Source organism: Cyprinus carpio, chromosome A24 (assembly GCF_018340385.1).
Source record: "Cyprinus carpio isolate SPL01 chromosome A24, ASM1834038v1, whole genome shotgun sequence".
In the NCBI taxonomy this organism is placed as follows: Eukaryota; Metazoa; Chordata; class Actinopteri; order Cypriniformes; family Cyprinidae; genus Cyprinus; species Cyprinus carpio.
The window spans coordinates 20,481,047-20,503,987 of NC_056595.1; the positions used below are offsets into that span (position 1 = coordinate 20,481,047).

Sequence of the window (22,941 nt, forward strand, 5' to 3'; positions counted from 1 at the left end):
GGTAACGCACATAACACAACTTGCACTTGAGTGTTCAGAGACCAGCTTTGACTGTTCCAATATGGAGGATGGCTTATGTATAGCGCCCCATAGAAACAGCTGATAATGAGGCATCTATGTACATACATCTATGTTGGGGTTGCCAGGTCTGCAAAACAGATCCAGCCCAATTGCTATTCAAAAATAAATCTCTTTAACCTGTGCCAACAGGTTAGATACTACCAAACAAGAACACTCCAGGTCTCAAATTGGACACTTTTTTTTAGACAATAAATAAACCAGTTCTGGTAATAAAATCTTCTACAAACGAACATATGAGCCTAGTATGCATTTCATGTTGGGCTCACAAACACAACACAAAGAGAAGAAGGACCACTGCGAGTCATTACATCCAGCTGATCCAGAGACACAAGAGTGGGCACCTGCTGGCTCTTTCCCTCTTTAAACTCCACGACTGCATTAAGAGAAACATGGTGTCAGTTCTATTGCAGCAGGGCTCAGACTGAGAAAGCAGCAATGCATGAATATAATTACAGAGAAAATGGAAAGGAAAGAGTCTGTCTGTGGAAATATGCAGGATTTAACTCTCATAAACTCACTGCTTTAGTGTTCAACTCACCATCGTGTCATTCTAAACTCATAGAACTTTTCCAAATTCAAACTAATTGCAATTGAGATTTGGGAGCTATGACGGCCTGGAAGCATTTCAGTGCATAACGATCAGAAACTGCATCCGAGTATTCAATCAATCATAAGCGGATCAGCAGCTTTAGACAAAAACAAATACAAGAAGTCACTCTGTGTTAGTGAAACTGCAGTTGAAAATCAAGTGGCTGCATGGTTTATACAGACAGTAACCCATATAATCAGTCCATCTCGAGAGTATTTCAGAGTTGATGTATCTAAAGAGCTTTAATCCTGTTATGCTAAAAGATCTTTTACATCACATTAGTGGTACTATGCTGTCATGTTCTCCATTTATACTCAGAGTAAATTATAAGCACTCTCAGCAGTTATCTCAGCAATAAAATTACTGACAAAAAAAGTCAGCAGACGAAAGGTTTTTTCAGTTTTATCAATAACAAAGCGATTCTAAACTGTTTTCATTAATTGAAATAGATATAAACATTACTAATATAAAAATTAGATAAAAAAAAACTTGCCTGAAGTAACAAAATTACTAAAACAAACGGAAATGCACTTATATAAATAAATCTAAATGGAAAAATATATATGAATGTATTTAAGTGTTAGTAAAAATGCGTAAAACACGTTGTTAATGCGCTGTCATTGTAAAAATGTGATACGCTATCCTAAACAGTCTGAAAAAGTTTATTTTAAAAAACAGCTAATAACTCAATGCTCATTGTTTCCTAGTGTTATTTTGTTTAAACTATAAAGCTGTTATTTGTTTGTAACAATTAATTAATGTTTATACATTGGTCTCATCATTTTGGACATTAGCATCAACAAAAATGAAAAAAATTTCACTGACTAATATATGCTATTATATGGCATTATATAATAAAATTGCATGCTATTTTAATCAGAGTAAAATGGAATAACATTAATTAATATATTATTTCATATTAAAGGATTTTCATCAAAATCAACACTGCAATGTGACCTTTGACCCCAGTGGTCAGTCACAGAATGAGGCTTCTCTGAATCTCTTTATAAAAAACACACATGCAGTAATTCCCAGTCTGTGACTGTCCTTCCCACTGACTCGTACGACTGGCCCATGACTGGATAGACGCGGGACTTCCTGCATGTGTGCGTGTCAGGGTCTGTGCCGCTGGGAAGTTAATTGCAGTTGGTTTTTCAGTCAGCCCTGGACAGCTGTGAAGAGTGCTGCAGCAGTTGTACTGTGGTCAACAAGCGTTTAGAGTTAGTGATGAATAAAAGATGGCGGGAAGGCAGCTTTACGATATGTTAATGCATTATGAGCACGAAGAGTCTCCCAAATGCTGTCAGTCAGATATAAGATCCTTCTGTCAGGTTAACAAGCCGCCCCATGAAATATGCATGACAGGTTACCCCCCTCCTCCTCCTCCACCCGCGGTTCATACTACGACCAAACCTACTGACAGAAGAGCAGGAAACGAGAGGAGGGTAAAGACTCATTGTCAACTATTTTAATTCCAAACATCTGTGTGATTTCAAGATAAATGACTTGAATATTCGACAAAACGTCAGCCCTCAAGAAACAACATGACTTGATCTTAACGGCCATCAAATGAACGGGAAATGTCGGGAACTAAAAGAATAATATCCTAAAACCAGGGCTGAATCTGGAAAGAAGGGTGTAGTTCTAAAATTAGGTTTGGCAAGTGAGCTTGGCTTGTGAATATTAAACGAAAAAGTTGCTGTTAATTTAGTCACCATCAGCCCATCCATGATGAGCCACGCGTACACCATGAGCACAAGCACGCAGGACTGTTTGCCTGAGGCTGTGGGTTATATGTTGTAATATTGTAAATAATGTTCAGTTTCGCACACAGAGCGATCGTTTGGCTTCAATAGATTATCAGGAGCTGTGGGGATTTATTTTGTGTTTTTTTATCAGCTTTTTTGACTCTCAAAGTGACGGTTGCCATTGACTTGCATTTTATGAAGGATCAAGGACCATGTCATCAGCTAAAAATTCTTCTATTCTGTTCAACTAAAGATTAAAAAGTCAACTACTCCTTGGATAGCCTAATGGTGAGTACAGTAAATGAACATCAAATCTTCATTTTTGGGTGAACTAGAATGGTGACGTTTCCCCAGTAGTTCTAGCTGATTTGCCCAGTTTTTATAGCGGAGTCGGCTTTTTAGAATAGATTTGTTTTTGTTTTTTTTTCAAAGTAGAAAATATATGTACGTTTCTATTTTTTTTTTTTTTTTGTCCAACTTGTGCACCCCCACTTAAAACAGACGGAGTATGCCCAGTTATAATGGTACAACCCTGCCAATTATAAGTGAAAGTAGCCTGGATGCGGATGTCTTCTGCTGTTTTAACTTTCTGGTATTTCGAAACGGTGGATCAGTGAACTTAAATGAGAAAATGTCCATCAGGAGTGAAAACTTGATGAGGTGAGGAATAGTGAAAGGAAGAGAGAGCGAGAGGGAGAGAGGTGTGAGTCTAGTGATTTCTTAGCTGAAGGACATTTAGGCAGGTGAGAATGAAACCGTAGAACCACGGACACACCTACTGAGAATTACACACTGTTAACACTTGTCTAAAGCAAGACAACCTACTTGTCTCTCTTGCGCGCATTCGCAGACACATAAACAAACAGAGGAACAAACACACAACCATCTTTGCTTTAACCATTGTTTTAAATAACTGTTTTACCAATAGTTACTGTACTAATTTATAATAATAATAATAGCAAATAAAGAGTGTTATCATTAAATGTGTTATCATTGACATAAAAAATAAATAAAATGTCCAGTTTTCACAATCCAATTAATTCCCAATGGATAAAATCCTGCCAGACAGTTTTTTTTTTTTTCTAATATAATTTATTTTAATGGAGTGGAGTGAGTTTTTTTTTTATTTTTTTTCCTTGACTTGGAATTTTTTTTTTGTTTTGTTATTAATTAGGAACCACACATGGTAAACATGGTAATCATGGTAAGTAAACATGATTAAAGTTCACGGATTGATCATGGTGGGGTTCAAACCTGCAACCTTTGGGTTGCCAGACTAGATTTTTCAACACAAGGCTACACTTCTGAGTGATTCTGGATAGAGATCCCCTTCCAACATTTTAAGGAGTAATTCTGACTAATTGTCACAATAAGTACAAAAGATAACTATGAACAGATAAATGGTGGTCAGAACTGCTTAGACTCAGATATCGGACTCAAAAATCTAACGCATGCGGCAGTTTTGATGGATGGATGACAGCTTCAAACAGCATTGATTCACTCAAAAATTCCCATTTATCAAACTGAATATGCAATGTCAGCTCTCAGCGACGTAACCTTCAAACCTCGTAGACTTTAATTCGATACAAAGCAGCATATAATAAGTATCCGATGTGCAAACTAACTATTGAGTTTAGCAAAACACAGGAGCATTAGAACGGATGATACACAGTCAACATATCGAAATTATTCAAAACATTTCAAGCAGCAGTATCTGATTATTGCGCAGCGCACAGGGATGCACAGGCAAAGATGCGCGGTCACGGTGTCAGCACACACTGAGATGCACGGTGGTTCTGACTGCCTGTAGGGGAAGATCAGTTCCAGTAAGTGGGTTACGACAGTCCTCTCCAGACAGCAGCACAGCAAGCAGCTAAATGATCAAACAAAGGGGGATTTGCCTCCTGTTCAGGGGGATTGGTACAGGGCCATGAAATACTCACTCCAATTAGTATGGAAACTTCCTTCCCCTAGGTCAAAAGAATTACGTCAGGTTTTTGTCAGGTTTGAGCCATATTAGTAACATGCTATCAAAATAATGGCAAGAAGTGAAAAGTCACAAACTCTGGTCACATATGCAAAACACCAAATCCATGTCATTTCTACACATCCAAACTCAAACTAATTTTATTTTATTATTTTTCTGTGGTCAGTGCTATTGACACCCGATGCGAAAAGTCATGGTTTAATTTAATGCAAATGAAATATTTTCTGCATAACATTTTATGGCATGTAAGGGGAAAGCAAGAGATAAAGAAAGAGAGAGAGAAACAAGACTTTCAGGGTAACGCCTCCAGCTTTCATTTTAATTAGTTTGATTGTGCATTAAATCATCAGATCCTGAAATAATAAGAGAACTGCACCTTTCCTCTCTTTCATCACCATCCTAAGGGTTGTTCCAGAAAAATATGTGCCACAATAATACTGGCCTGTATAGAGGGACTAAATTTATACTTTGTATTTAGCAAGACATTTCAGGACATTCCTCTTAGTTAAAGACCCAGGGAGGGTGTTTGGATCAGGGCTGCTGATGTGCGTTTGACTTAATCGGAGTTCTGCAACTAGCATTTTACAGGCTGAAGTTGTGGCATCCGATCCATCACGGGCCGAGTAGGGCTGTGATACATCAAGCAAACACTCCAATGATTCTTTAGTGACTGATGCCAATGTTCACGAGTTTGTATAATAGTGCCTTGTTCACTACTACTAGGGATTGAACCTGCTACCTTTGTGTAGGCAGCTTGGATCGCTCACTGTTGAGCTACCACCTCTTCTGTGTATCTCAGATTCACAGCACATGCTGCTGGGCATTTAACAGCACAGAGGGATGGAGAGTTACACTCACTATTTGTAGGTCTCTGAGCGGATGTACTCAAAAACATGAGAGATGCCCAACTGGAACTGGTCTGCGATGGGAGTCACCCAGGAGTTATTCTCAGCCTTAAACACCTGCTTTGGGCCTGTCAGGTCCAGGTTACCTACAGACAGAGAGAGACGAAATTACATATTTACATAAAGGAAAAGAAAAGAGGCATGGGACAAAACAAGAAATAAGACATAAGAGAGAAGAGACCAGATTAGATGAAATTTGATGAGATAAAATAAAAAAACAAGAAGAGACATGAGATGAGATATGAAGAGACATGATACAAAATTAAATGAGAGGAAAGAAACAAGACATGAGGGTTGAGACCCGCTGAGATGAAATTAGATGAGAGAAAAAATAAGAAAAAATTAAACAAGTATAGAAGAAAATGAACAACAGAAGAGAAGACAAGACAAGAGAAGAGAAGACAAGACAAGACAAGACAAGACAAGACAAGACAAGACAAGACAAGACAAGAGAAGAGAAGACAAGACAAGACAAGACAAGACAAGACAAGACAAGACAAGACAAGAGAAGAGAAGAGAAGAGAAGAGAAGAGAAGAGAAGAGAAGAGAAGAGAAGAGAAGAGAAGAGAAGAGAAGAGAAGAGAGGAAACAAGACATAAAATAAGACAAAAAGAAGAGACTGGACACACAATAGAAAAGATGAGAAGAGACCAGATGAGACAAGAGAGAAGACAACAGAAACGAGATGAAAAAGAAAAGATACTAAAAAAGAAACTAAATGAGACAGCAGAAAAGTCATAAAAAAAAGAGGACAATGAGAAGAGACGAAAGCCGAAGAAAAGAAACGTGACAACACAAGTCCAGAGGAGAAGCGGTTCACGGTGTGCAGAAGAAACAGTACAGGTCAAAGTGCTAATGTGGCTCATCTCAGCTCACAAGGGGGCTAATTAAATAGTTTCTGATTAGCAAGTGTTGAGCGGCCTATCAAAGAGAGGGTGAACTTAAACCTGAACCCCGGCACATAATGACACACCTCACAAACGCAGTCAGACACGACTGTTAGTGTACATCAGCTCTGAACCTAAAAGACCTAGACAGCAGACCTAAATCTACAACTATTTCAGATCTCAGCGTTCGACCAGACGTCTGCTTGGTTCAGTTTCCACCCTCCTCTTCCTCATTCCATATAACAGTTTAAAGCATCAGCTTTACACATGAGATATTCTGAATGGTAAAGACTGTCTGTCTGTCCTCTTTGCACACTCTCATTCACATCCCTCACTTTTTTCTCCTCCTCTCCTTCTCCTTTCCTGCTCTTGGCATGTGCGCTTGGTTGCTCCTTGTTAGCTGGGCTCTTCTCTCTCACACATACACATGGCGGCGGTGGTCCTAACGAGGCCGGTTTGTGGAGTGGGATTACAGGGACATGACAGAGGGGTCCTAATAAGCTACACGCGGGAAGAGTCTCCCCTACAGAGTGCACAGGACAAAGACCTGCTGACCGGAGCGTTCACACTCACCTAGAACAGCAGTAAACAATGGGCAATTGCTAAAACACTACATAACTCATTAAACAAAAATTTGAAAACAATATGAGCGCTGTTCACCCATGCAAAACTCTCAGTCATGGTGCTAGTGAGTGGTTGAGGGCATTGCAATGCGCTTTCTAAACCGTTCTAAGTGGTTTTTGAAGTGTTCTGATGCAGTTGCTAGGGTGTTGCTATGCCGTTGTTGATTTTGGCCAGAACTCCTTAGCAACCACATAGCAACACACTAAATAACACCAAGTCAAAACTCTTCAGTCATGGTGCTAGGGAGTGGTTGAGAGTTGTTGCTAGGGTGTTGGTAGGGTGTTCTGATTGGTTGTTGGCACATCGCTATTGCATCAGTGTTCTGATGCAGTTGTTAGGGTGTTGCTATGAAGTTGTTGATTTAGACCGGAACTCCTTAGCAACCACATAGCAACACACTAAATAACACTCGGTCAAAACTCTTCAGTCATGGTGCTAGGGAGTGGTTCTGAGTGGTTGTTAGCAATTCGCTATGTGGCTGCTAGCATTTTTGCTACAGTGATTTGACCAGAACTTCTTAGCAAGTGCACAGCAATGCACTGAATAACACTCAGTCAAAACTCTTCAGTCATGCTGCTAGTGAGTGGTGCACTAGAATCATAGATTAAATTGTCAGTGTGTGTTTATATGAGAAGATTTTCCCAAAGTGAAGGCACTTGGGTAGAGAGGAGTTCAACCTAGGTTGACCCCAGCAATACCACTCTAACCCAGAGCCTCCAACCAATATCACAAATTATGACAAATCTGTAGCTAATTAGAATGCTTCTAATGGATTTCTTTGGTTTAGGAGGGTGTGTATATTTTGCATTCCCATCAAGCAATCATTGCCCTCTTGTTTTAGGGCCAGGCTTTGATCATTTGCTCTGAAATATATAGAATGTTGATCCAGGAACATGTGTACAAGTTCATGTCTCACCAAGTTCAGGAGGCAGTACAGTGAGTCTGTTCCCTTGAATGTGAAGTTCCTTCAGCTGAGCCAGATCTCCGATCTCTTTGGGTAGAGAGATGAGGTCATTGTCCCTCAAACTCAACTAAGAACAACAACAGAAGAATTGAAGAGTGATAGCAAACAAACAAACAAAAAAAAATCTGTCAATAATCAAGAAAAATTATTTTTGTCAAGGGACAGAGAGTATTAAATATAATATAAAAATATTCAATCTTATTTACTTTCTTAATAAACAAGCATTATTTATTTATGCACGTGAAATAAATAAAATTACAAAATAAGTTCATACTGTAATCTTTCGTAAAAAAAAAAAATAAAAATCATATTTAAAACAATATTTCTGCTGACAAAAGCAAGTTTAAAGTTGTAATTATCAGCTGTTTTATGTGTCTGTGACCCTGCATTGAGTCTGATCTTAGCGAGAACAGGGTTGAAGATCAGCCTGTAAATCACCTCTCACCGCATCTGATAAAGAACACACACTGCCGAGAATAAATCCAACACACACGACACAGAGCGCCGCCACAAAAGCAATTGATTTCAGAGGGAATTTAGATAAATTACTCACTATCTGTAGCTTGGCCAGCTTGCCGATGTCTGGGGGCAAAATCTCAAAATCGTTGTCACTGAGATAGAGAGCTCGGAGGGTTGCTGAAATGAGAGAGAGAAGTGTGTGCTTGTGTGTGTGTGTGAGAAGTATTGCAAACACCGATCAATAGAAACGGTCATCTCTGATTGATAATGCATGGCTACAAAATAACACTCAAGTACACACACAATATCAACAGATCGACAAATCGCATCAAATATACACTCATACTGCGTACTTGAGCACCACATGGGATAAACATTCAGAAAAGAAATAAACACAAAATAGGGCCACAACTAATATGTGTTTTGATAATCTGGAACTGGGTTTTTTAAAAAGCTCCAACCACTTCCTTTCCATCCAATGTTCTGATTATTAGTGCAACAGCAACAGCCAATCATATCCATTTCAACTTTCACAGCTGATATGACTCCCACTCCAAACAGCAGTGATAAATGAAGGTTTGGGAGCATGTGTAGGAGTGTGTGTGTGTGTGTGTGTGTGTGTGTGTGTGTGTGTGTGTGTGTGGTTAGATTTTGTGTGTGTTTGTTTGTGTTTGTATGGTACTTTCATTATGTGGCTCCCATTAAAAAAACAGGTTATTAGAGCCCATCACTGCTCATCAGTGTCCTCTGACTGGACCAGCTGATTGGACTGATGAGGATTATGATGATAATGATGAAGTTAACAGTTATTTTGTTTACATATTGTTAGGTTGTCTGGTTCTCATTGCAGTTTATTCTGCCAAAGAACCGGTTCCTGAAATGCAAACGACACAGTTTGTTCTTGTTTAAATGGGTAAATCTGAAATCAATAAGCCCACAACAATAAACAAATGGAAATTAATGGAAAATTTGTGACTTTGTGGTCACAATTTCAGGATGTCTAAAAAGTAATCAAGCACTGACACAAAACCCACTGAGGCAAAAGTTTCACTCAACTGACATTGTGGTAATGCCACTTTCTTTCCTTATATTTAAATGAGGAAAGACTGAAACTTCCAAAAATGTTCATCAACATTTAGTTTTTTATATATCTAATCAACAATCAAGTCTAACAAAAATAATATCATACATGTAACTTCACTATGAAGTACAACTGATACATTTTTAGGATTCTTTGATGAATATAACGTTTAAAAGAACAGCATTTATTTGAAATATAAATATTTTGTAACATTATAAAAGTCTTTACTGCCTCTTTTGATCAATTAAATGCATACTTGCTGAATAAAAGTATTCTTACTGACCCCAATCTGTAATGTAATTTAAATCTGTAAATTAAAAAAAAAGTTTTACGAATTTGAAAAAGCTGCTTTATGTTACAATATAGGAAATATTCCAGCCACTAAAGCAAAAGGGAGACCATTTTTAAATAAATTTTTAACTCAATTCAAATGAAAACCTGTGCAGCCTGACATACATAAAATTGCTAGCCAAACACAACTGAGCTACATTTTTACATTTCTTCTCAATTTAGTACAGGATATATATTAAAAAGATCATTAATGGTATTTTGTTTTGAATTATTAAGAATGGTACAGGTTACACCGGTAACACATTGTGTGTGTTGCAGACTTACTGAGGTAAAAGAAATTCCCAGGCAGTGAGGACTCGTTCAGGTTGTTGTACGTCAGATCCAGAACCTCCAGCGCCGGAAGAGATCCGAACCCTCGCGGAAGAGTGCTCAACCTGTTCATCCTACACGTCAAGACAATAAAACACCATTTTAACCAAATCGACATCTTCAAACACAAACTCACTCACACATCCACTCAAAGACACACAATTATAAAACACCTGTCAATTGTTGACACAGGGGAACCATTGGAAATCCATAGCAGACTGACTCAGAGACATGAGACAGAGACAGAGCAGTCCGCACAGATCCATCTCACTGATTATGATTGATATTTTAAATGCGACACAGATTTATAACACAGGTCAACAGATCTACTCACATTTATAACCTCAAAGTTAAATACACAGGGGTCTGAGATCACTGGTGAAAGTGTGAAACCACTTCCAATTTGAATTGTACTAATTTAAATCAACATTTTTAATTACAAATTATCAGCATGACAATTTGAGTTAAAAACTGAACTGAAAAAAAAATGTAAGGATGTCTTGGCATTTGGTCTTTCCCCCTTTTGCTTTAATAAGTGAAATATTTCTTTCACACATTAAAGCAAATAGATTTTTTTTGTCATGTTATGTTACTTTTTGTAAATTTATGGATTTAAATTAAACTACCGGTCAAAACTTTAGGTTCAGAAATAATTTTTTTTAAAGAAATTAATACTTTTATTCAGCAAGACCACATTTATAATGTTGCAAAAGATTTCCATTTTAAAATAAATGTTGTTCTTTTGAACTTTATATTCATCAAAGAATACTGAAAAAATAAATGATTACAATTAACACACAATATTAAAGCCACACAACTGTATTCGATATTGAAAACAATAAGAAAGGTTTCTTAAGCACCAAATCCACATATTAGAATGATTTCTGAAGGATCTAGTGACTCTAAAAACTGCTGGAAAATTCAGTTTTTTCATCACAGAAATAAATTAATTAAAAAAAAATATTAAAATACAAAACAGATATTTTATTTTAAATTAATTATTTTTTTATTTTTTTTGATATAATTGATGCATTGTTGGTGAGAAGAGGATTCTTCATTTTTTAATTAACACAAACTTTTAAACAGTAATGTATATTAGAATCCCAGATTTTCAATAAGGTCTCAGAATTTCACACAACGCTGTTTATATAAACAAGTTTAATGTTCATTTAGTTGACCAATATTAAAAATGTGTTGCATCTGTAAATGTTTAAATCATATCTGCCCTTGAAATGTAACGTGCTCAAGGTATCCGATGACGCTGATAAAACACGAGAAAGAGAGAGGGGCACCCAAATCAGATGCTGATTAACTCTTGCTCATTTAAGTGTCTGTCCTCCTTCTCTTTCTTTCTTTCTTTCTTTCTTTCTTTCTTTCTAAGTGTCTGTCCTCCTTCTTTTTTTGCCATGAAGACTCTGAAACTTTAGCAATGGATTTCAAAGAAACAAACAAATTGATTCCACCACATGTTTGTGAAGCAATTACCAGAGAAAGGGAATTGTTTTGACAAATGAGATCAGGATAACGGGCGGCCACACGCTCACAAACATTTGAGTCGGGAGTAGCAGCCGGGAATACAACAAGCCGGCTTATGTTTTCAAGATTATGTGTAGAAATGGTGCATCTGACAGCAAATCGATAAAAATGTGCGGTGTCAGACGCGGGGCAGATTGTGCTGCGCTTTAATCCTGCGTGAGATTGTGGAGGCTCCGCCCTCGGAGGAGAAGGAGAACCCTCGGGATTCAGGTGGGGCTCAGGTGACCAGATGACCAGGGATGAAGAGAGTCAGAGAGGAAGAAGAACTAAGAAAGACAGCAGCGTTGCTACTGTCAAGGCTTCTTAACCTCACAAAGAAGGATTGACGACCTTTCCACTGTCTCTAAACCAGATATACTTTGATAACCAAGAGATTAGAACAGTGTCTGATCCTACAACTGGATCTTCCTAAGGATAAACAGTGACATTTGGGCAGGTTTTATGACCCCAAAAAACTCTGCAGATTTCTGGTTTAGAAAACCAGAAGAGACGGGAGGAAAAAATAAAAAAATCAAGCGAACCAAACTGAGGAGATAATTCAAGATTTTTTTCGTAACATACTATGAGATAATGCGAGATGAGACGAGAGAAGATACAAGAGGAAGAGAAAGAAGCAGAGGAGTGAAAAACTAAGACAAAAAGATGAGAATGTGAGATGTGAGAAAAATAGTCAAGAGTAGAGATAAGACAAAGAAGAACAGACGTGAACACAAGAGAAAGAACAGGAAGAGAGAAAGAGAGATGAAAGTATGAGAGACGAGACAAAATGAGATGAAAGGAGAAGAAAAAGAGATGGAAGAAGAAACAAAACGAGATGAGGCAAAAAGCAAAACAAGAGTAGAGAAGAGAAAAAAGAAAAAAACAATATCAGAAGATATAAAGAAAAGAAAAGAAGAAACAAGAGGAAGCAAAAGGGGAGGAGTGAAAACCCAAAATGAAAAGATGCAAAGAGAAGAGAAGAGAAGAGAAGAGAAGAGAAGAGAAGGGAAGGGAAGGGAAGGGAAGAGAAGAGAAGAGAAGAGAAGAGAAGAGAAGAGAAGAGAAGAGAAGAGAAGAGAAGAGAAGAGAAGAGAAGAGAAGAGAAGAGAAGAGAAGAGAAGAGAAGAGAACAAAAAACAAAACAAAACAAAAAATGAAAATAAGGAGCGAAAAGTAGACAAAACAAGTAGAGAAGAGATGAGACATCAGACTAACCCAAGGTTCAGATGTTTAAGTTTTTGAAGGCTACTGATCTGGGTTGGAAGCTCCTCAATTTGATTATTGAACATGTTCAACACCTCCAAGTTCCTCAGCTCTGTAATGTTTGGAGGCACAGCTAAAAAAAAGAGAGAGAAAGAGACAGTGAGGATAAATAAATTACTAAATAAATGAGAACAACTTCAGTTCTGCAGGTATCATCAATCAAAACATTTCAATTGACTGTATTCTAATCAGCACGAGGTCTAATGATCAGAGACCCAAGGTTTTCTGGTGACCTGCAGAGGTTCAACGACTAATTATCAGAGTCAGCGAATAGACGTCCCGTCTTTGATGGCTCAATTATGGGTCACTCCCCCAGCGATAAATTTGACATTTTAATGATGGAGGCTTTAGCATTACAGATCAGCAGCACCCCTCGCTCCCCTCCTGCTAGGCCATCCTGCCCCTTTCTGCTGTCGACAGAGATCGATGGGCAGAACAGGCGCTCTATCCGATTACTGGCTGATCAATGGCCCCTCATTACGGAGGAGGGGAGGTGGGAGAGGTTTACACAAACAGCATGACACGAATTCCTCCAGAGAGATCAACGAGAGCTGCTCTGCCCCAGACACGGAGGAACAAATGATTCACCCATCACGCAAACAATTCAAAACTCCAACAACAAAACCCAAACACATGCACTCACAGCCCTCTTCAGCACATATCGGTATCACTTCAAAATAAAAATTCACGAACGAAACATTAATTTACCACTAATGCTTTCTTTTTTATTATTATTATTATTAAATAAATTTATGAGTAAATGTTTATTGTTAAGTGATGCATATGTTTCTTATTAACACTATATAATAATAATAATGGCTAAATTAATTAATAATAAAACAATAATAAAAGTTATTAACAAATGTTATCGGTAGAAATTCTCACAGCACTCTTCAGCACGTGCTTGCTAATAAGAAACAAATTATTTTTAATTTTTACTCTAATCATCATCATCAGTAATAATAATAATAATCATAATGACATATAATTTTTAATTATTATCATTTTTTAATAATGTACATAAATTACTTTTAATTCTTATTGTTAAGCATTTTAAATTAATTATTGTTAATTTCACCACCAATAATAAAAATATATAAATAATTTATTTAATAATAAACAATAATAAAAAGCCATTACCAGTGTTATATATTGTTGTATATATTATGTATATTCAGCACATGCGCTTGTTAATAAGAAACATAAATTATTATTACTATTATTATTATTATTACTAATATTATCATAAATAATAATGATAATAATAATCATGTATAAATTCCTGCTAAAAACAGTAATAAGAATGAATGACCATTATCTAATGTTATGTAATCAGCTGATCAAGTACAATCAAATATGAGACTGAGTCTGATATTATATTTATATGCAACTATATGAATGGAACTTTGAAAGTGTTACAGGAATGTACATTTTAGACATAAAAAATACTTTATCAAGTTGCTATGTCCTTGCTAGTTGAGTATGTTTCAGTCTGACCATCCAATTCCCAATTTTTGCATCCATCCTCTGACCTTTTCACCCATAAACAGATACTTGAAACATACAATTTGTTTCCCAATGTCTCAACGGAACTGTAAACGCACCAGAACCCCGCGTCCCATGTCAGGGTCCCTGTACTCGTCTCCAAATGACACACAAGACTGATCTCAGTTCCGCCTTTTCAATCCTTAAGACACATGCCTCCACCAGACATCTAGACTTTATCATCTTAAACCACAGACTGGACTCTAAAGCACTATAGGCTGTCCTTCTACTGGCTTTTCTTGCTTTTTGTATGCACAAGTTGCGAGTACAAAATCTGCTCGTGAATACTTTGTTTTAAATGTGTGTGCGCCTTATTGGAGGCTTTTAAACAGGCAGAAAAGGCTGATGGTAACAGGACAAAGAGTATACGGCTATATAGTGCAGAAAGGTTTGACCCTCTCTCCTCTCGGTCTCATTATCTGAGCTGCTGCCTGCCCCGGCCGAACAGCAGCCCTGCTTTACTCATGAGCCACTAATGAAAGGGTTCCAAATGTCACTGTAATCCCTGACTACCCTGAAAAGTTCAAAAGATGGCAGATTCCCTGTCTCTGCTCTTTAACCAGGCAGGATGAGAGAGCGGAGAGGAACAGAGGAGGAGAAAATGCAGAGTGGTAAGGAACAGACCAAAAAAAAAATACACTCTATTTCCTATTTCAACTGTGGAGTACAGTACATTTTTATTTCACATTATAGTTTACATTTTGTATTTTTTTAAACCTAAAAGGGGATAGAAGGGGTGAAAAAGGTTTTAAGATACTGATTTTTTTTTTAAATAAAATACTGTAAAATTAAGAAATATATATAAGAAATATTTAGAATTCATATAAATGACCACACACATTAACCACATGTATAGTTTTCTATAATTATATTATAATGTACTATAATAAAATAATATTAGTATTTACTAAATACATATTTAATTTCACATTTATTTTATCATATATATATATATATATATATATATATATATATATATATATATATATATATATATATATATATATTTTTTTTTTTTAAGCAAAACAGATACATTTTGCTAGTGGTCTAAGGCTTCTGGACTCCATAAAGTTTTGTTTTTCCCCCTCATTTAAAAAAGCTACAGACAAGCGGTGTGACCCGTAACGGAATAAATCAATTCCTCATCTTCAAATCTTATAAATCGTATTAAAAAGGCTTTGATCATTACTACAGACGCTACCTGACAGAAATGTGCATTATCACTCTCAGATCTTCAAGGAGATTAAGGGAAAAGATTCCTGCATAAACAAACAAATCCATCCCCCTCCTTCTTCCTCCAAACATTTCCTGTACAGATCAGATGAGAGTGAACATGGCTCAAAGCGGTTAATATGGACCCAGAGATTATGTGGGAGGGGAAAACAAGCTCCACAAATTACACTGACAAACATATTTCTCCTAATAATAACTCTCCGCTTACTCTCAGTTTACTAAGATTATCTTTACACTCACATATAAAAGAAAAACGGAAAAAAGTGAATGTTCACAGATTGCAAGGAAGATGTTCCTAACTGCTAATCTCCACTCTTTATTATTATGATACTTAAACAGAGCAGATTATAAAATCAAACAACCAGTGATCAGTAAGGGCAAGACAGCCCTCTAGTGGACTTCCTTCCAGTTCTTTCAACATGAACTGTGCTGTAAATTCTCATTCAATAAAATAAAGAAAATTAACTGTAATACATAATAACTCAACCAATTAAAATAAATATTATTTGATTTAATTTTAACAGTTCCATAAATTGTATTGCAACTCCCCTATAGCTTACCAATAAAAAACCAACTTTTTTAAAAACCTTCTGCTTAGTTGTTTTCTAGATTGAATTCTTATTTTGTATGCAAAATTATATCTGAGATTCGTGGAATAGCCTTTCCAACAATTATTTGTCTTCTAAGTAACCATCACCATCTCCAACCCTAGGCACATCCATGCTATAAAAACTAACAGACCTTTTAAATAATTTCTCAAAAATGTAATGCATTAAGTTTATTTGTAAATATAACTGTATTATATATAAAAATAAAACAAAATACAAAAAAAGTCGAAGAGCTTACCATTCAGCTTGTTGTGGCTCAGGACCAGTTGGGTTATGTTGGACAAGGTGACTACAAAACAAAAATAATGACACGTTTAGTTGATGATGTCATTGCATAATGGCGTCAACGTGATGACGCCACTAATCTTCTACAGCAATCATACTGTAAATACAGACAACTTACAATGACAGCCATTTAGTTACAGTGTAAACAAATATGATCTATTACACACTTTTTAATTAACATTATCACAACATAAAACTTTCATCTGGTATAGTAACAGACTCACATAGTCCAGGAATATCCAGCAGGTTTGATATTCCTCTGTCACACATGTCCACCTCCGGTATATTCTTCTCCCGACTCTCCTCCACTATCTTCTTCAGTGACTTTGACATTTTCTGCAAGAAAATATTAGCTAATAAAAGACCTGAATCCAGCAGAGAATCTTGCGAAGAGAGTTTTTTTTTGCCACTTTTGCCTTAAATAGTGGGTCAAATCTAGGCATTACAATCATATAAAGAACTCACTCAGTATTTACCTAACTGTACGGAAAATACGAAAACATGCAGGGAAAACAGAAAACAAATATCCGAGCACTCCGGGCAGTAAAACCAGATATTTTTGAAGCAGGACACTCGCTCACACCCAACCGGAAGTTGATAGAATGTCTGTAAAACTCGCATTCCTTCCATAAAAGGGTATTTCCGGGGTCCGGAGAAAGGAAAAGAATGTCAGGCAGACCTTGATGGCGTTGTCCAATCAGCTGCGGAATCGTTGAAAAAAGGCACAGAGGTGTCCAATCAAAACGCACTCCGCTCCATCGGTGTGCATCCTTCGACCAATCAGTGAAAAAGTACAAGAGACGTGCGGAAAAGCATTCTGCCAACGCGCCTTCGTTATATACTAACTATTAGTCTGTTTGATTAGAATTTAAAACAATTATATACGTACAATATTATAGGAAATTGTATAGGCCTATCTGAAGACACTGACACATTGAACGATACTGTGATAAAAGTTCTTCAATGAGTTATAGACATTTTATTTTAATCTTATATTATTTTAATATAGGACCCAGAAGTTTTCAATTAGCCTTTATTTAATTCTAAATAGGCCTGTTAGGCATCTCTGTCATGAAACTAAAAATCCCTGCCCCATTTTTTTCAGTTTTATAAAAAAAAAAAAAATTCTTTATGATAAAATGACCACTAAAATTAGTAGGCTACAGTTCAAAAAGTTTAATAAATCACAATGTGCTCAGTCTTGCAGCCTGTTACAAACAAAATTAATTTCTTGTCAAGAATAAATGAGTATTTTAATGGTATATATATATATATATATATATATATTTTTTTTTTTTTTTTTTTTGAGAAATAGATAACATTTTTTTAACTTTCCTGATTATTTATTATTAAAATTAATATTTTTTTTCTAAAATATAAAATTAGTACATCTTCAGTATTCTGATATATATGACCTGAATATATTCGTTATCATATTTGTTTGTTAAATCAATATTTCATAATTATAAATAAAATTAGTGTTATAAAAGGGTAAATCTCACAAAAACATGTCAAGAACATATCCAAGCATACTGCACCCCAAAAGTATAATATATATATATTACTAAACAAATTCAAAATATTAAACAAAACTAGTATTCCATTATACTAGAATAACACTGGCTTTTATGCATCTGGACATTTTACATTTTACTTAGTTGTTTACATTCATTTTATTATTATTATTATTATTATTATTATTATTATTATTATTATTATTATTATTATTATTATTATTATTAGTTACATGCATGAACATAAACGAAACCCCTTACATCAACATCCAACATATTTGTATAAATACATAACTGTTAATTTATTTATTCATCCATAGTCCATCCTATAAACTGTCCGAATAAAGTGACATTTGTTGTTGGCTGTTGTCTACCACCCAGATCCCCAGCTATTTCCTACCTTCCAAGGGGGACACATTGTTTAGACGTCTGCACAAGGTGGAAGAGTCTCTGTCTCCTCCTTCTGGCATGAGGCAGAGGTACAGCGACACTTCTCTCTTCTCTTGCGTTCGTCACAGGTGGTTCTTCCTTTGCCTGTCTCTCTCTGACTGTGTCTGGTTCTTGTAGGGTTGATCATTTCTATGGGGGACTGAAAAACAGTGGCTCTATTTATAGGCTTGATTATATTTGGTGATTGGCATCAGATGCTTCAGCATGGCTGAAGAGTTCTGGATTCCAGGGCCAAGGCTTGTTTGTGTTGTAAAATCTTTAACCAACACCCTCGGCCAGAAGCCAGCGGAGAACGGACACAGTCAGACATGGCATGAGGGCACAGGGAGGTGTGTATTTTATTAGAATCTACATTAAGGAGCTATAAGTAAACGTACACTTGACCCAAAGTGAGCACTGAGGTGGGAATGTGTGTATGTGTGGCTGTTTGATTTATGAGGTGTTCTCAAATTATGTGCCTGAGGAGCTTAATGTACCACGAGTAGAGCAGACCACCAGCATATTCCTGAATATGAGCTCCTGTTTTGTCTGGAATGAATGTGGATATTATGGCTTGTCAACTGTTAGATTTATTGAGAACTAGAGAACACTGGTTTAATGTTCCTGAAAATTAATATATATTAATTTTATGTTCATTTACACTATTGAATATCAGTTATTTACACCTAAATATTGTTACCAAAATGGATTGTTACCATCAAAATATCACATTTATCGTATGAAAAATAAAATTACAATAAGTAAATCCAGTTATGAAATGGTCAACAATATGCCCAAATCAGGGTGATAGTTATAGTTAACTAAACTGAAGCTAAAATTAAAACCTCTAAAGCATTTCATTATTTGAAATAAAACTGAAATAAAATAAAATCTTAAAAAAACTTTTTTGGTTTAGTTAGTTGCCAAGACAACATTTCTCATTTTAATTTAGCTGAACTTGATGCACATAGATTAAAAAAACTACTAAAATGACAAAAAACACAAAATTATTACAACTCAAATTAAAATGAAAACAGTAATTATAAATACGAACTGATTCAAAATATAAATAAATCTATAATAGTATCTGTCATACTAAAATAACACTGGTCCAAACATTTCACCTTAAAAATCAAGTTTAAAACAGTTTTTGCATAAAGAAAATTACACCTATTTTTAATATTTTAAGTACTTTTAAATAATTAACACACACACAAATATTATATATAAATAAACACACACATATATATATACATGAACTTTGAACCTGTTAAGTTAAGAAAAAACATTTATAAAATAATTGTGAAAATTTGTGAGAAAGGCCTTAATACTGATGGTAATGACTCAATCTCTGTTTTTCTGTTGATCAGACTGCTGGGCCTCTTTTCCCAGACTTTTCTTTGACTTTAATGGGAGCATATTGCAGAGTTTAGAATAAAGAAATGAAATATTACAGAGCAGACTGAGCTTTTATCTCTCTCCAAATTCACCATCTCTTCATTGTCATTCATAGCCTCTCTCTGTGTTGGGTGTGTAAAGTATAACGCATCTGGCTTTGAGATGTCAGAGTGGGTGGTTTGGATGAAGTCCAGAGTAAAGTGTAGAGCTGAGGACATCAGATAGTGAAAAAATATTAAACAGTAAAAAAAAAAAAACACCGCCAAACATTCACAGCTTTTGAAACGAGTGGAAATATGGAAACTGACTTGTGTAGTGGACAGTCTGTTAAGGAAACACATGCATTTCAAGAAACATATTTCCATAGAAAAATCACAAAAGAGATCTTTTTAATGTCTCATAAAAGCTTTGGCTTAAGAACATAATTAAACAAGTTCAACTTCATGAAACATCTTTATTTTCCAAAAAGCCATCAAAAATACATACATAAATCCATTCTTTAATCAATTATCTACAAATGATTGTTCATATTACATTATTTATGTGACATGATTGCTAAGTGTTCTGTGTGCATGTGTAAATATTTATTTTTCCATTTCTCCTCAGCTGCTCCAGGTGAGTCTGAACCCAGATGGAAGAACGACAGACTGGGCTGAGAACTTCACAAACACAAGGTTTGAAGAAGCTCTGAAAGGGGCGATATTTGTTTCCTGAAAAAAAGCAAAAAAAAAGCAGAGAACAATTACATATCCACATGCAATTTAATTATAAACACACTACAGTTTAAAAGTTTGTGGTCAGTAATCTTTTGATCAAATATACAGTAAAATATTGTGAAATTTAAAATAACCCTTTGCTATTTGAATATATTTTAAAATCTAATTTATTCCTGTGATCAAAGCTGAATTTTCAGCATCATTACTCCAGTCTTCAGTGTCACATGATCCTTCAGAAATCATTCTAATATGCTGATTTACTGCTCAAGAAACATTTCTTATTATTATCAAAGTTAAAAACAGCTATGCTGCTTTTTGTGGAAACAGTAAAAATAAAAAATAAAAAAATCTGGATTTTTTGATGAATGGAAAGTTCAAAATTCATTTGAAATTGAAATCTTTTGTAACATTATAAATGTATCTAATGTCACTTTTGATTGATTTAATGTGCGTTTTAATTTCTAGAATATATAAGTAGAATATATAGGAATACAGATGCTTAACAGAAGTGTAATTTTTTTTATTTTTTTTCACACATACCAATCCACAGTACGGCCCGACAACTGGTGAATTTGCATCCGGTCCGTCATACAGCTTCAAGAAGTTGTTCTCGCAGTCTCCTGGATCTTCAATGCTGATCTGGTTGAATGTGACTGTCACTACTCTGCCGCTAGGAGCCCTAATTCCCCACTCACAGGAAGTGCCGTTGGCGTAAGTGCCAGGGTAGTTTGGACTGGTGAAAGAGCCGTGGTCTCCATATAGCACACCTCCACAACCTGGACACACAATTAGGACTCGCATAAAGCTTTCAGCGGTATTCAATTGAGGCAATCGTAATATAACAAGCTTTTCGTTCTTACCCTGTGGAGAGGAAGTCCAGGTGATCTCAAAACCATTCCGGGCTGTAGTAAAGTCACTCTTGAAATATAGGAAGAGCTGGTTGCTGCCCGGGAAGACGGGATTGGGTAGTGTGCTTCCACAGTACTTCCCTAACAGAGGCGATGTGGCTGTACTGCCATTTCTGACCTATATCAGCAGAAAGAAACATTAGAAAGCTATATCATCATAATCAGGTACCAGCACAGCAGTAGAACACCATACTACTTTTAATAATTTTGTAGTATGTAAGAGGTAAGCAAGACTTCTGTAGGTATGAAATATTCAGATTAGCTGCATTTGCCCAAATGTGCAGCAACAGAGCATACTGCACTGGGTACAATATCCCATACTGCAATGCACTCACCTTGACACCTAATTACCAAAGCGACAAATAAAGCTCAAGTATTATCAGCTATGATTTTCTGAAAAACAAATACTAGGCTATTTTTCAACATAAAACTACTGTTTATAAAACCTAGTGTTTATTATTTTTTATTTAATTGTATTTAAGATAATAACTGGACAGCTTGCTGGATTAAACATGAATGTAATTAGGTCATGTATTACTTATATGCTGTTAAACTATTTATTAATATTTTGAATAAGCTCTTATTTTTATATTTTTATTTGATTTTTATTTAAGGTTTTAAGGATTTAAGGTTTACAAATTGTTTTTTTTTTCAATTGTGTATTTTTAAATATTATAAATAAAATTTTAAATATAAATATTTCTTAAATTTGATATAAATGCTTCTTAAATAAAATATAGATTAAATATTTCCAAAAAATCTTTTTAGCTTTATATTTACTCTAGTTTTAGTATTTTAAGTTATTAATTGTAGTAATTTTACTAACTTATTTTATTTCCGTTATTTACTACGGCAACATTTCTAATTTTCATATATTTTAAATTTAAGTTTTTCATCTAAATTAATGTTTTAGTTTATTTCAGCAGTCCAAAAATATTTTCAATAGTATTAGTTTTACTTATCAATAACAACACTGGGTCATATTTAAGTGACAATGTAGCCTACTACTGTTCAATTATTTAAAAAAATAAATATTTAAAAAAAAAAAAAAAAAAAAAAATAAATAAATATATATATATATATATATATATATATATATATATATATATATATATATATATTTTTTTTTTTTTTTTAATGTATATTGCACAGTTGGTAGTATATAGTCTGCTAGTATTTTAATCTGATCAGATTCTATTGTTATGTACACAGGAGTCTTTCATTCTGTAGGTATTTATTCCTTCACATTGCTGTTGATCTGGTGGCATTTCAATTGTGTTTGTTTCGTGTTTCATGTTCATACTCACCTCAAGATAGTCAAAGTTGCAGGAAGGATGATTTTCCACATCAAAACTGGTGAAGAACAGAGAGATGGCGCTGTTCTGAGGGGCCTGCAGTACGATGCTGCATTCAAGATTATGAGAATATATGTCCGGCCAGCCTGGGCTCTTAAGATAACCGTATTCCTGTTCATACACCCTGCTGCAACCTGCAGACATATACACACACTGACAATATAATCACACCGAGACGAGTAAAAAC

At 35.4% G+C, this 22,941-nt stretch overlaps 2 protein-coding genes across 5 annotated transcripts in view; both read right to left on the reverse strand.

Annotated features, from left to right (window-relative positions):
* The window catches only part of LOC109049769 (ras suppressor protein 1), a 26,047-nt gene extending 7,559 nt beyond the window's left edge, over window positions 1-18,488 (reverse strand). The window contains exons 1-9 of one of the 4 annotated variants that reach the window (XM_042714590.1): window positions 18,349-18,488; window positions 16,659-16,770; window positions 16,388-16,438; window positions 12,716-12,836; window positions 9,941-10,059; window positions 8,339-8,421; window positions 7,738-7,852; window positions 5,264-5,396; window positions 4,370-4,388 (exon numbers count right to left, since the gene is read on the reverse strand). In XM_042714590.1, the coding sequence (XP_042570524.1) occupies window position 4,388; window positions 5,264-5,396; window positions 7,738-7,852; window positions 8,339-8,421; window positions 9,941-10,059; window positions 12,716-12,836; window positions 16,388-16,438; window positions 16,659-16,770; window positions 18,349-18,366 (753 nt within the window). In that variant the 5' untranslated portion in view covers window positions 18,367-18,488 and the 3' untranslated portion in view covers window positions 4,370-4,387. Of the gene's footprint in view, window positions 1-4,369; window positions 4,389-5,263; window positions 5,397-7,737; window positions 7,853-8,338; window positions 8,422-9,940; window positions 10,060-12,715; window positions 12,837-16,387; window positions 16,439-16,658; window positions 16,771-16,899; window positions 17,071-18,348 lie in introns of those variants that run through there. The other 3 variants (XM_042714587.1, XM_042714589.1, XM_042714588.1) reach the window with 3 other exon arrangements.
* Window positions 18,489-20,171: 1,683 nt separating this feature from the next.
* LOC109050216 (cubilin-like) overlaps window positions 20,172-22,941 on the reverse strand; it is a 35,075-nt gene continuing 32,305 nt past the window's right edge. The window contains 4 exon segments of the mRNA XM_042714591.1: window positions 20,172-20,485; window positions 21,032-21,267; window positions 21,352-21,517; window positions 22,707-22,888. Of these exon segments, the coding sequence (XP_042570525.1) occupies window positions 20,378-20,485; window positions 21,032-21,267; window positions 21,352-21,517; window positions 22,707-22,888 (692 nt within the window). The 3' untranslated portion in view covers window positions 20,172-20,377.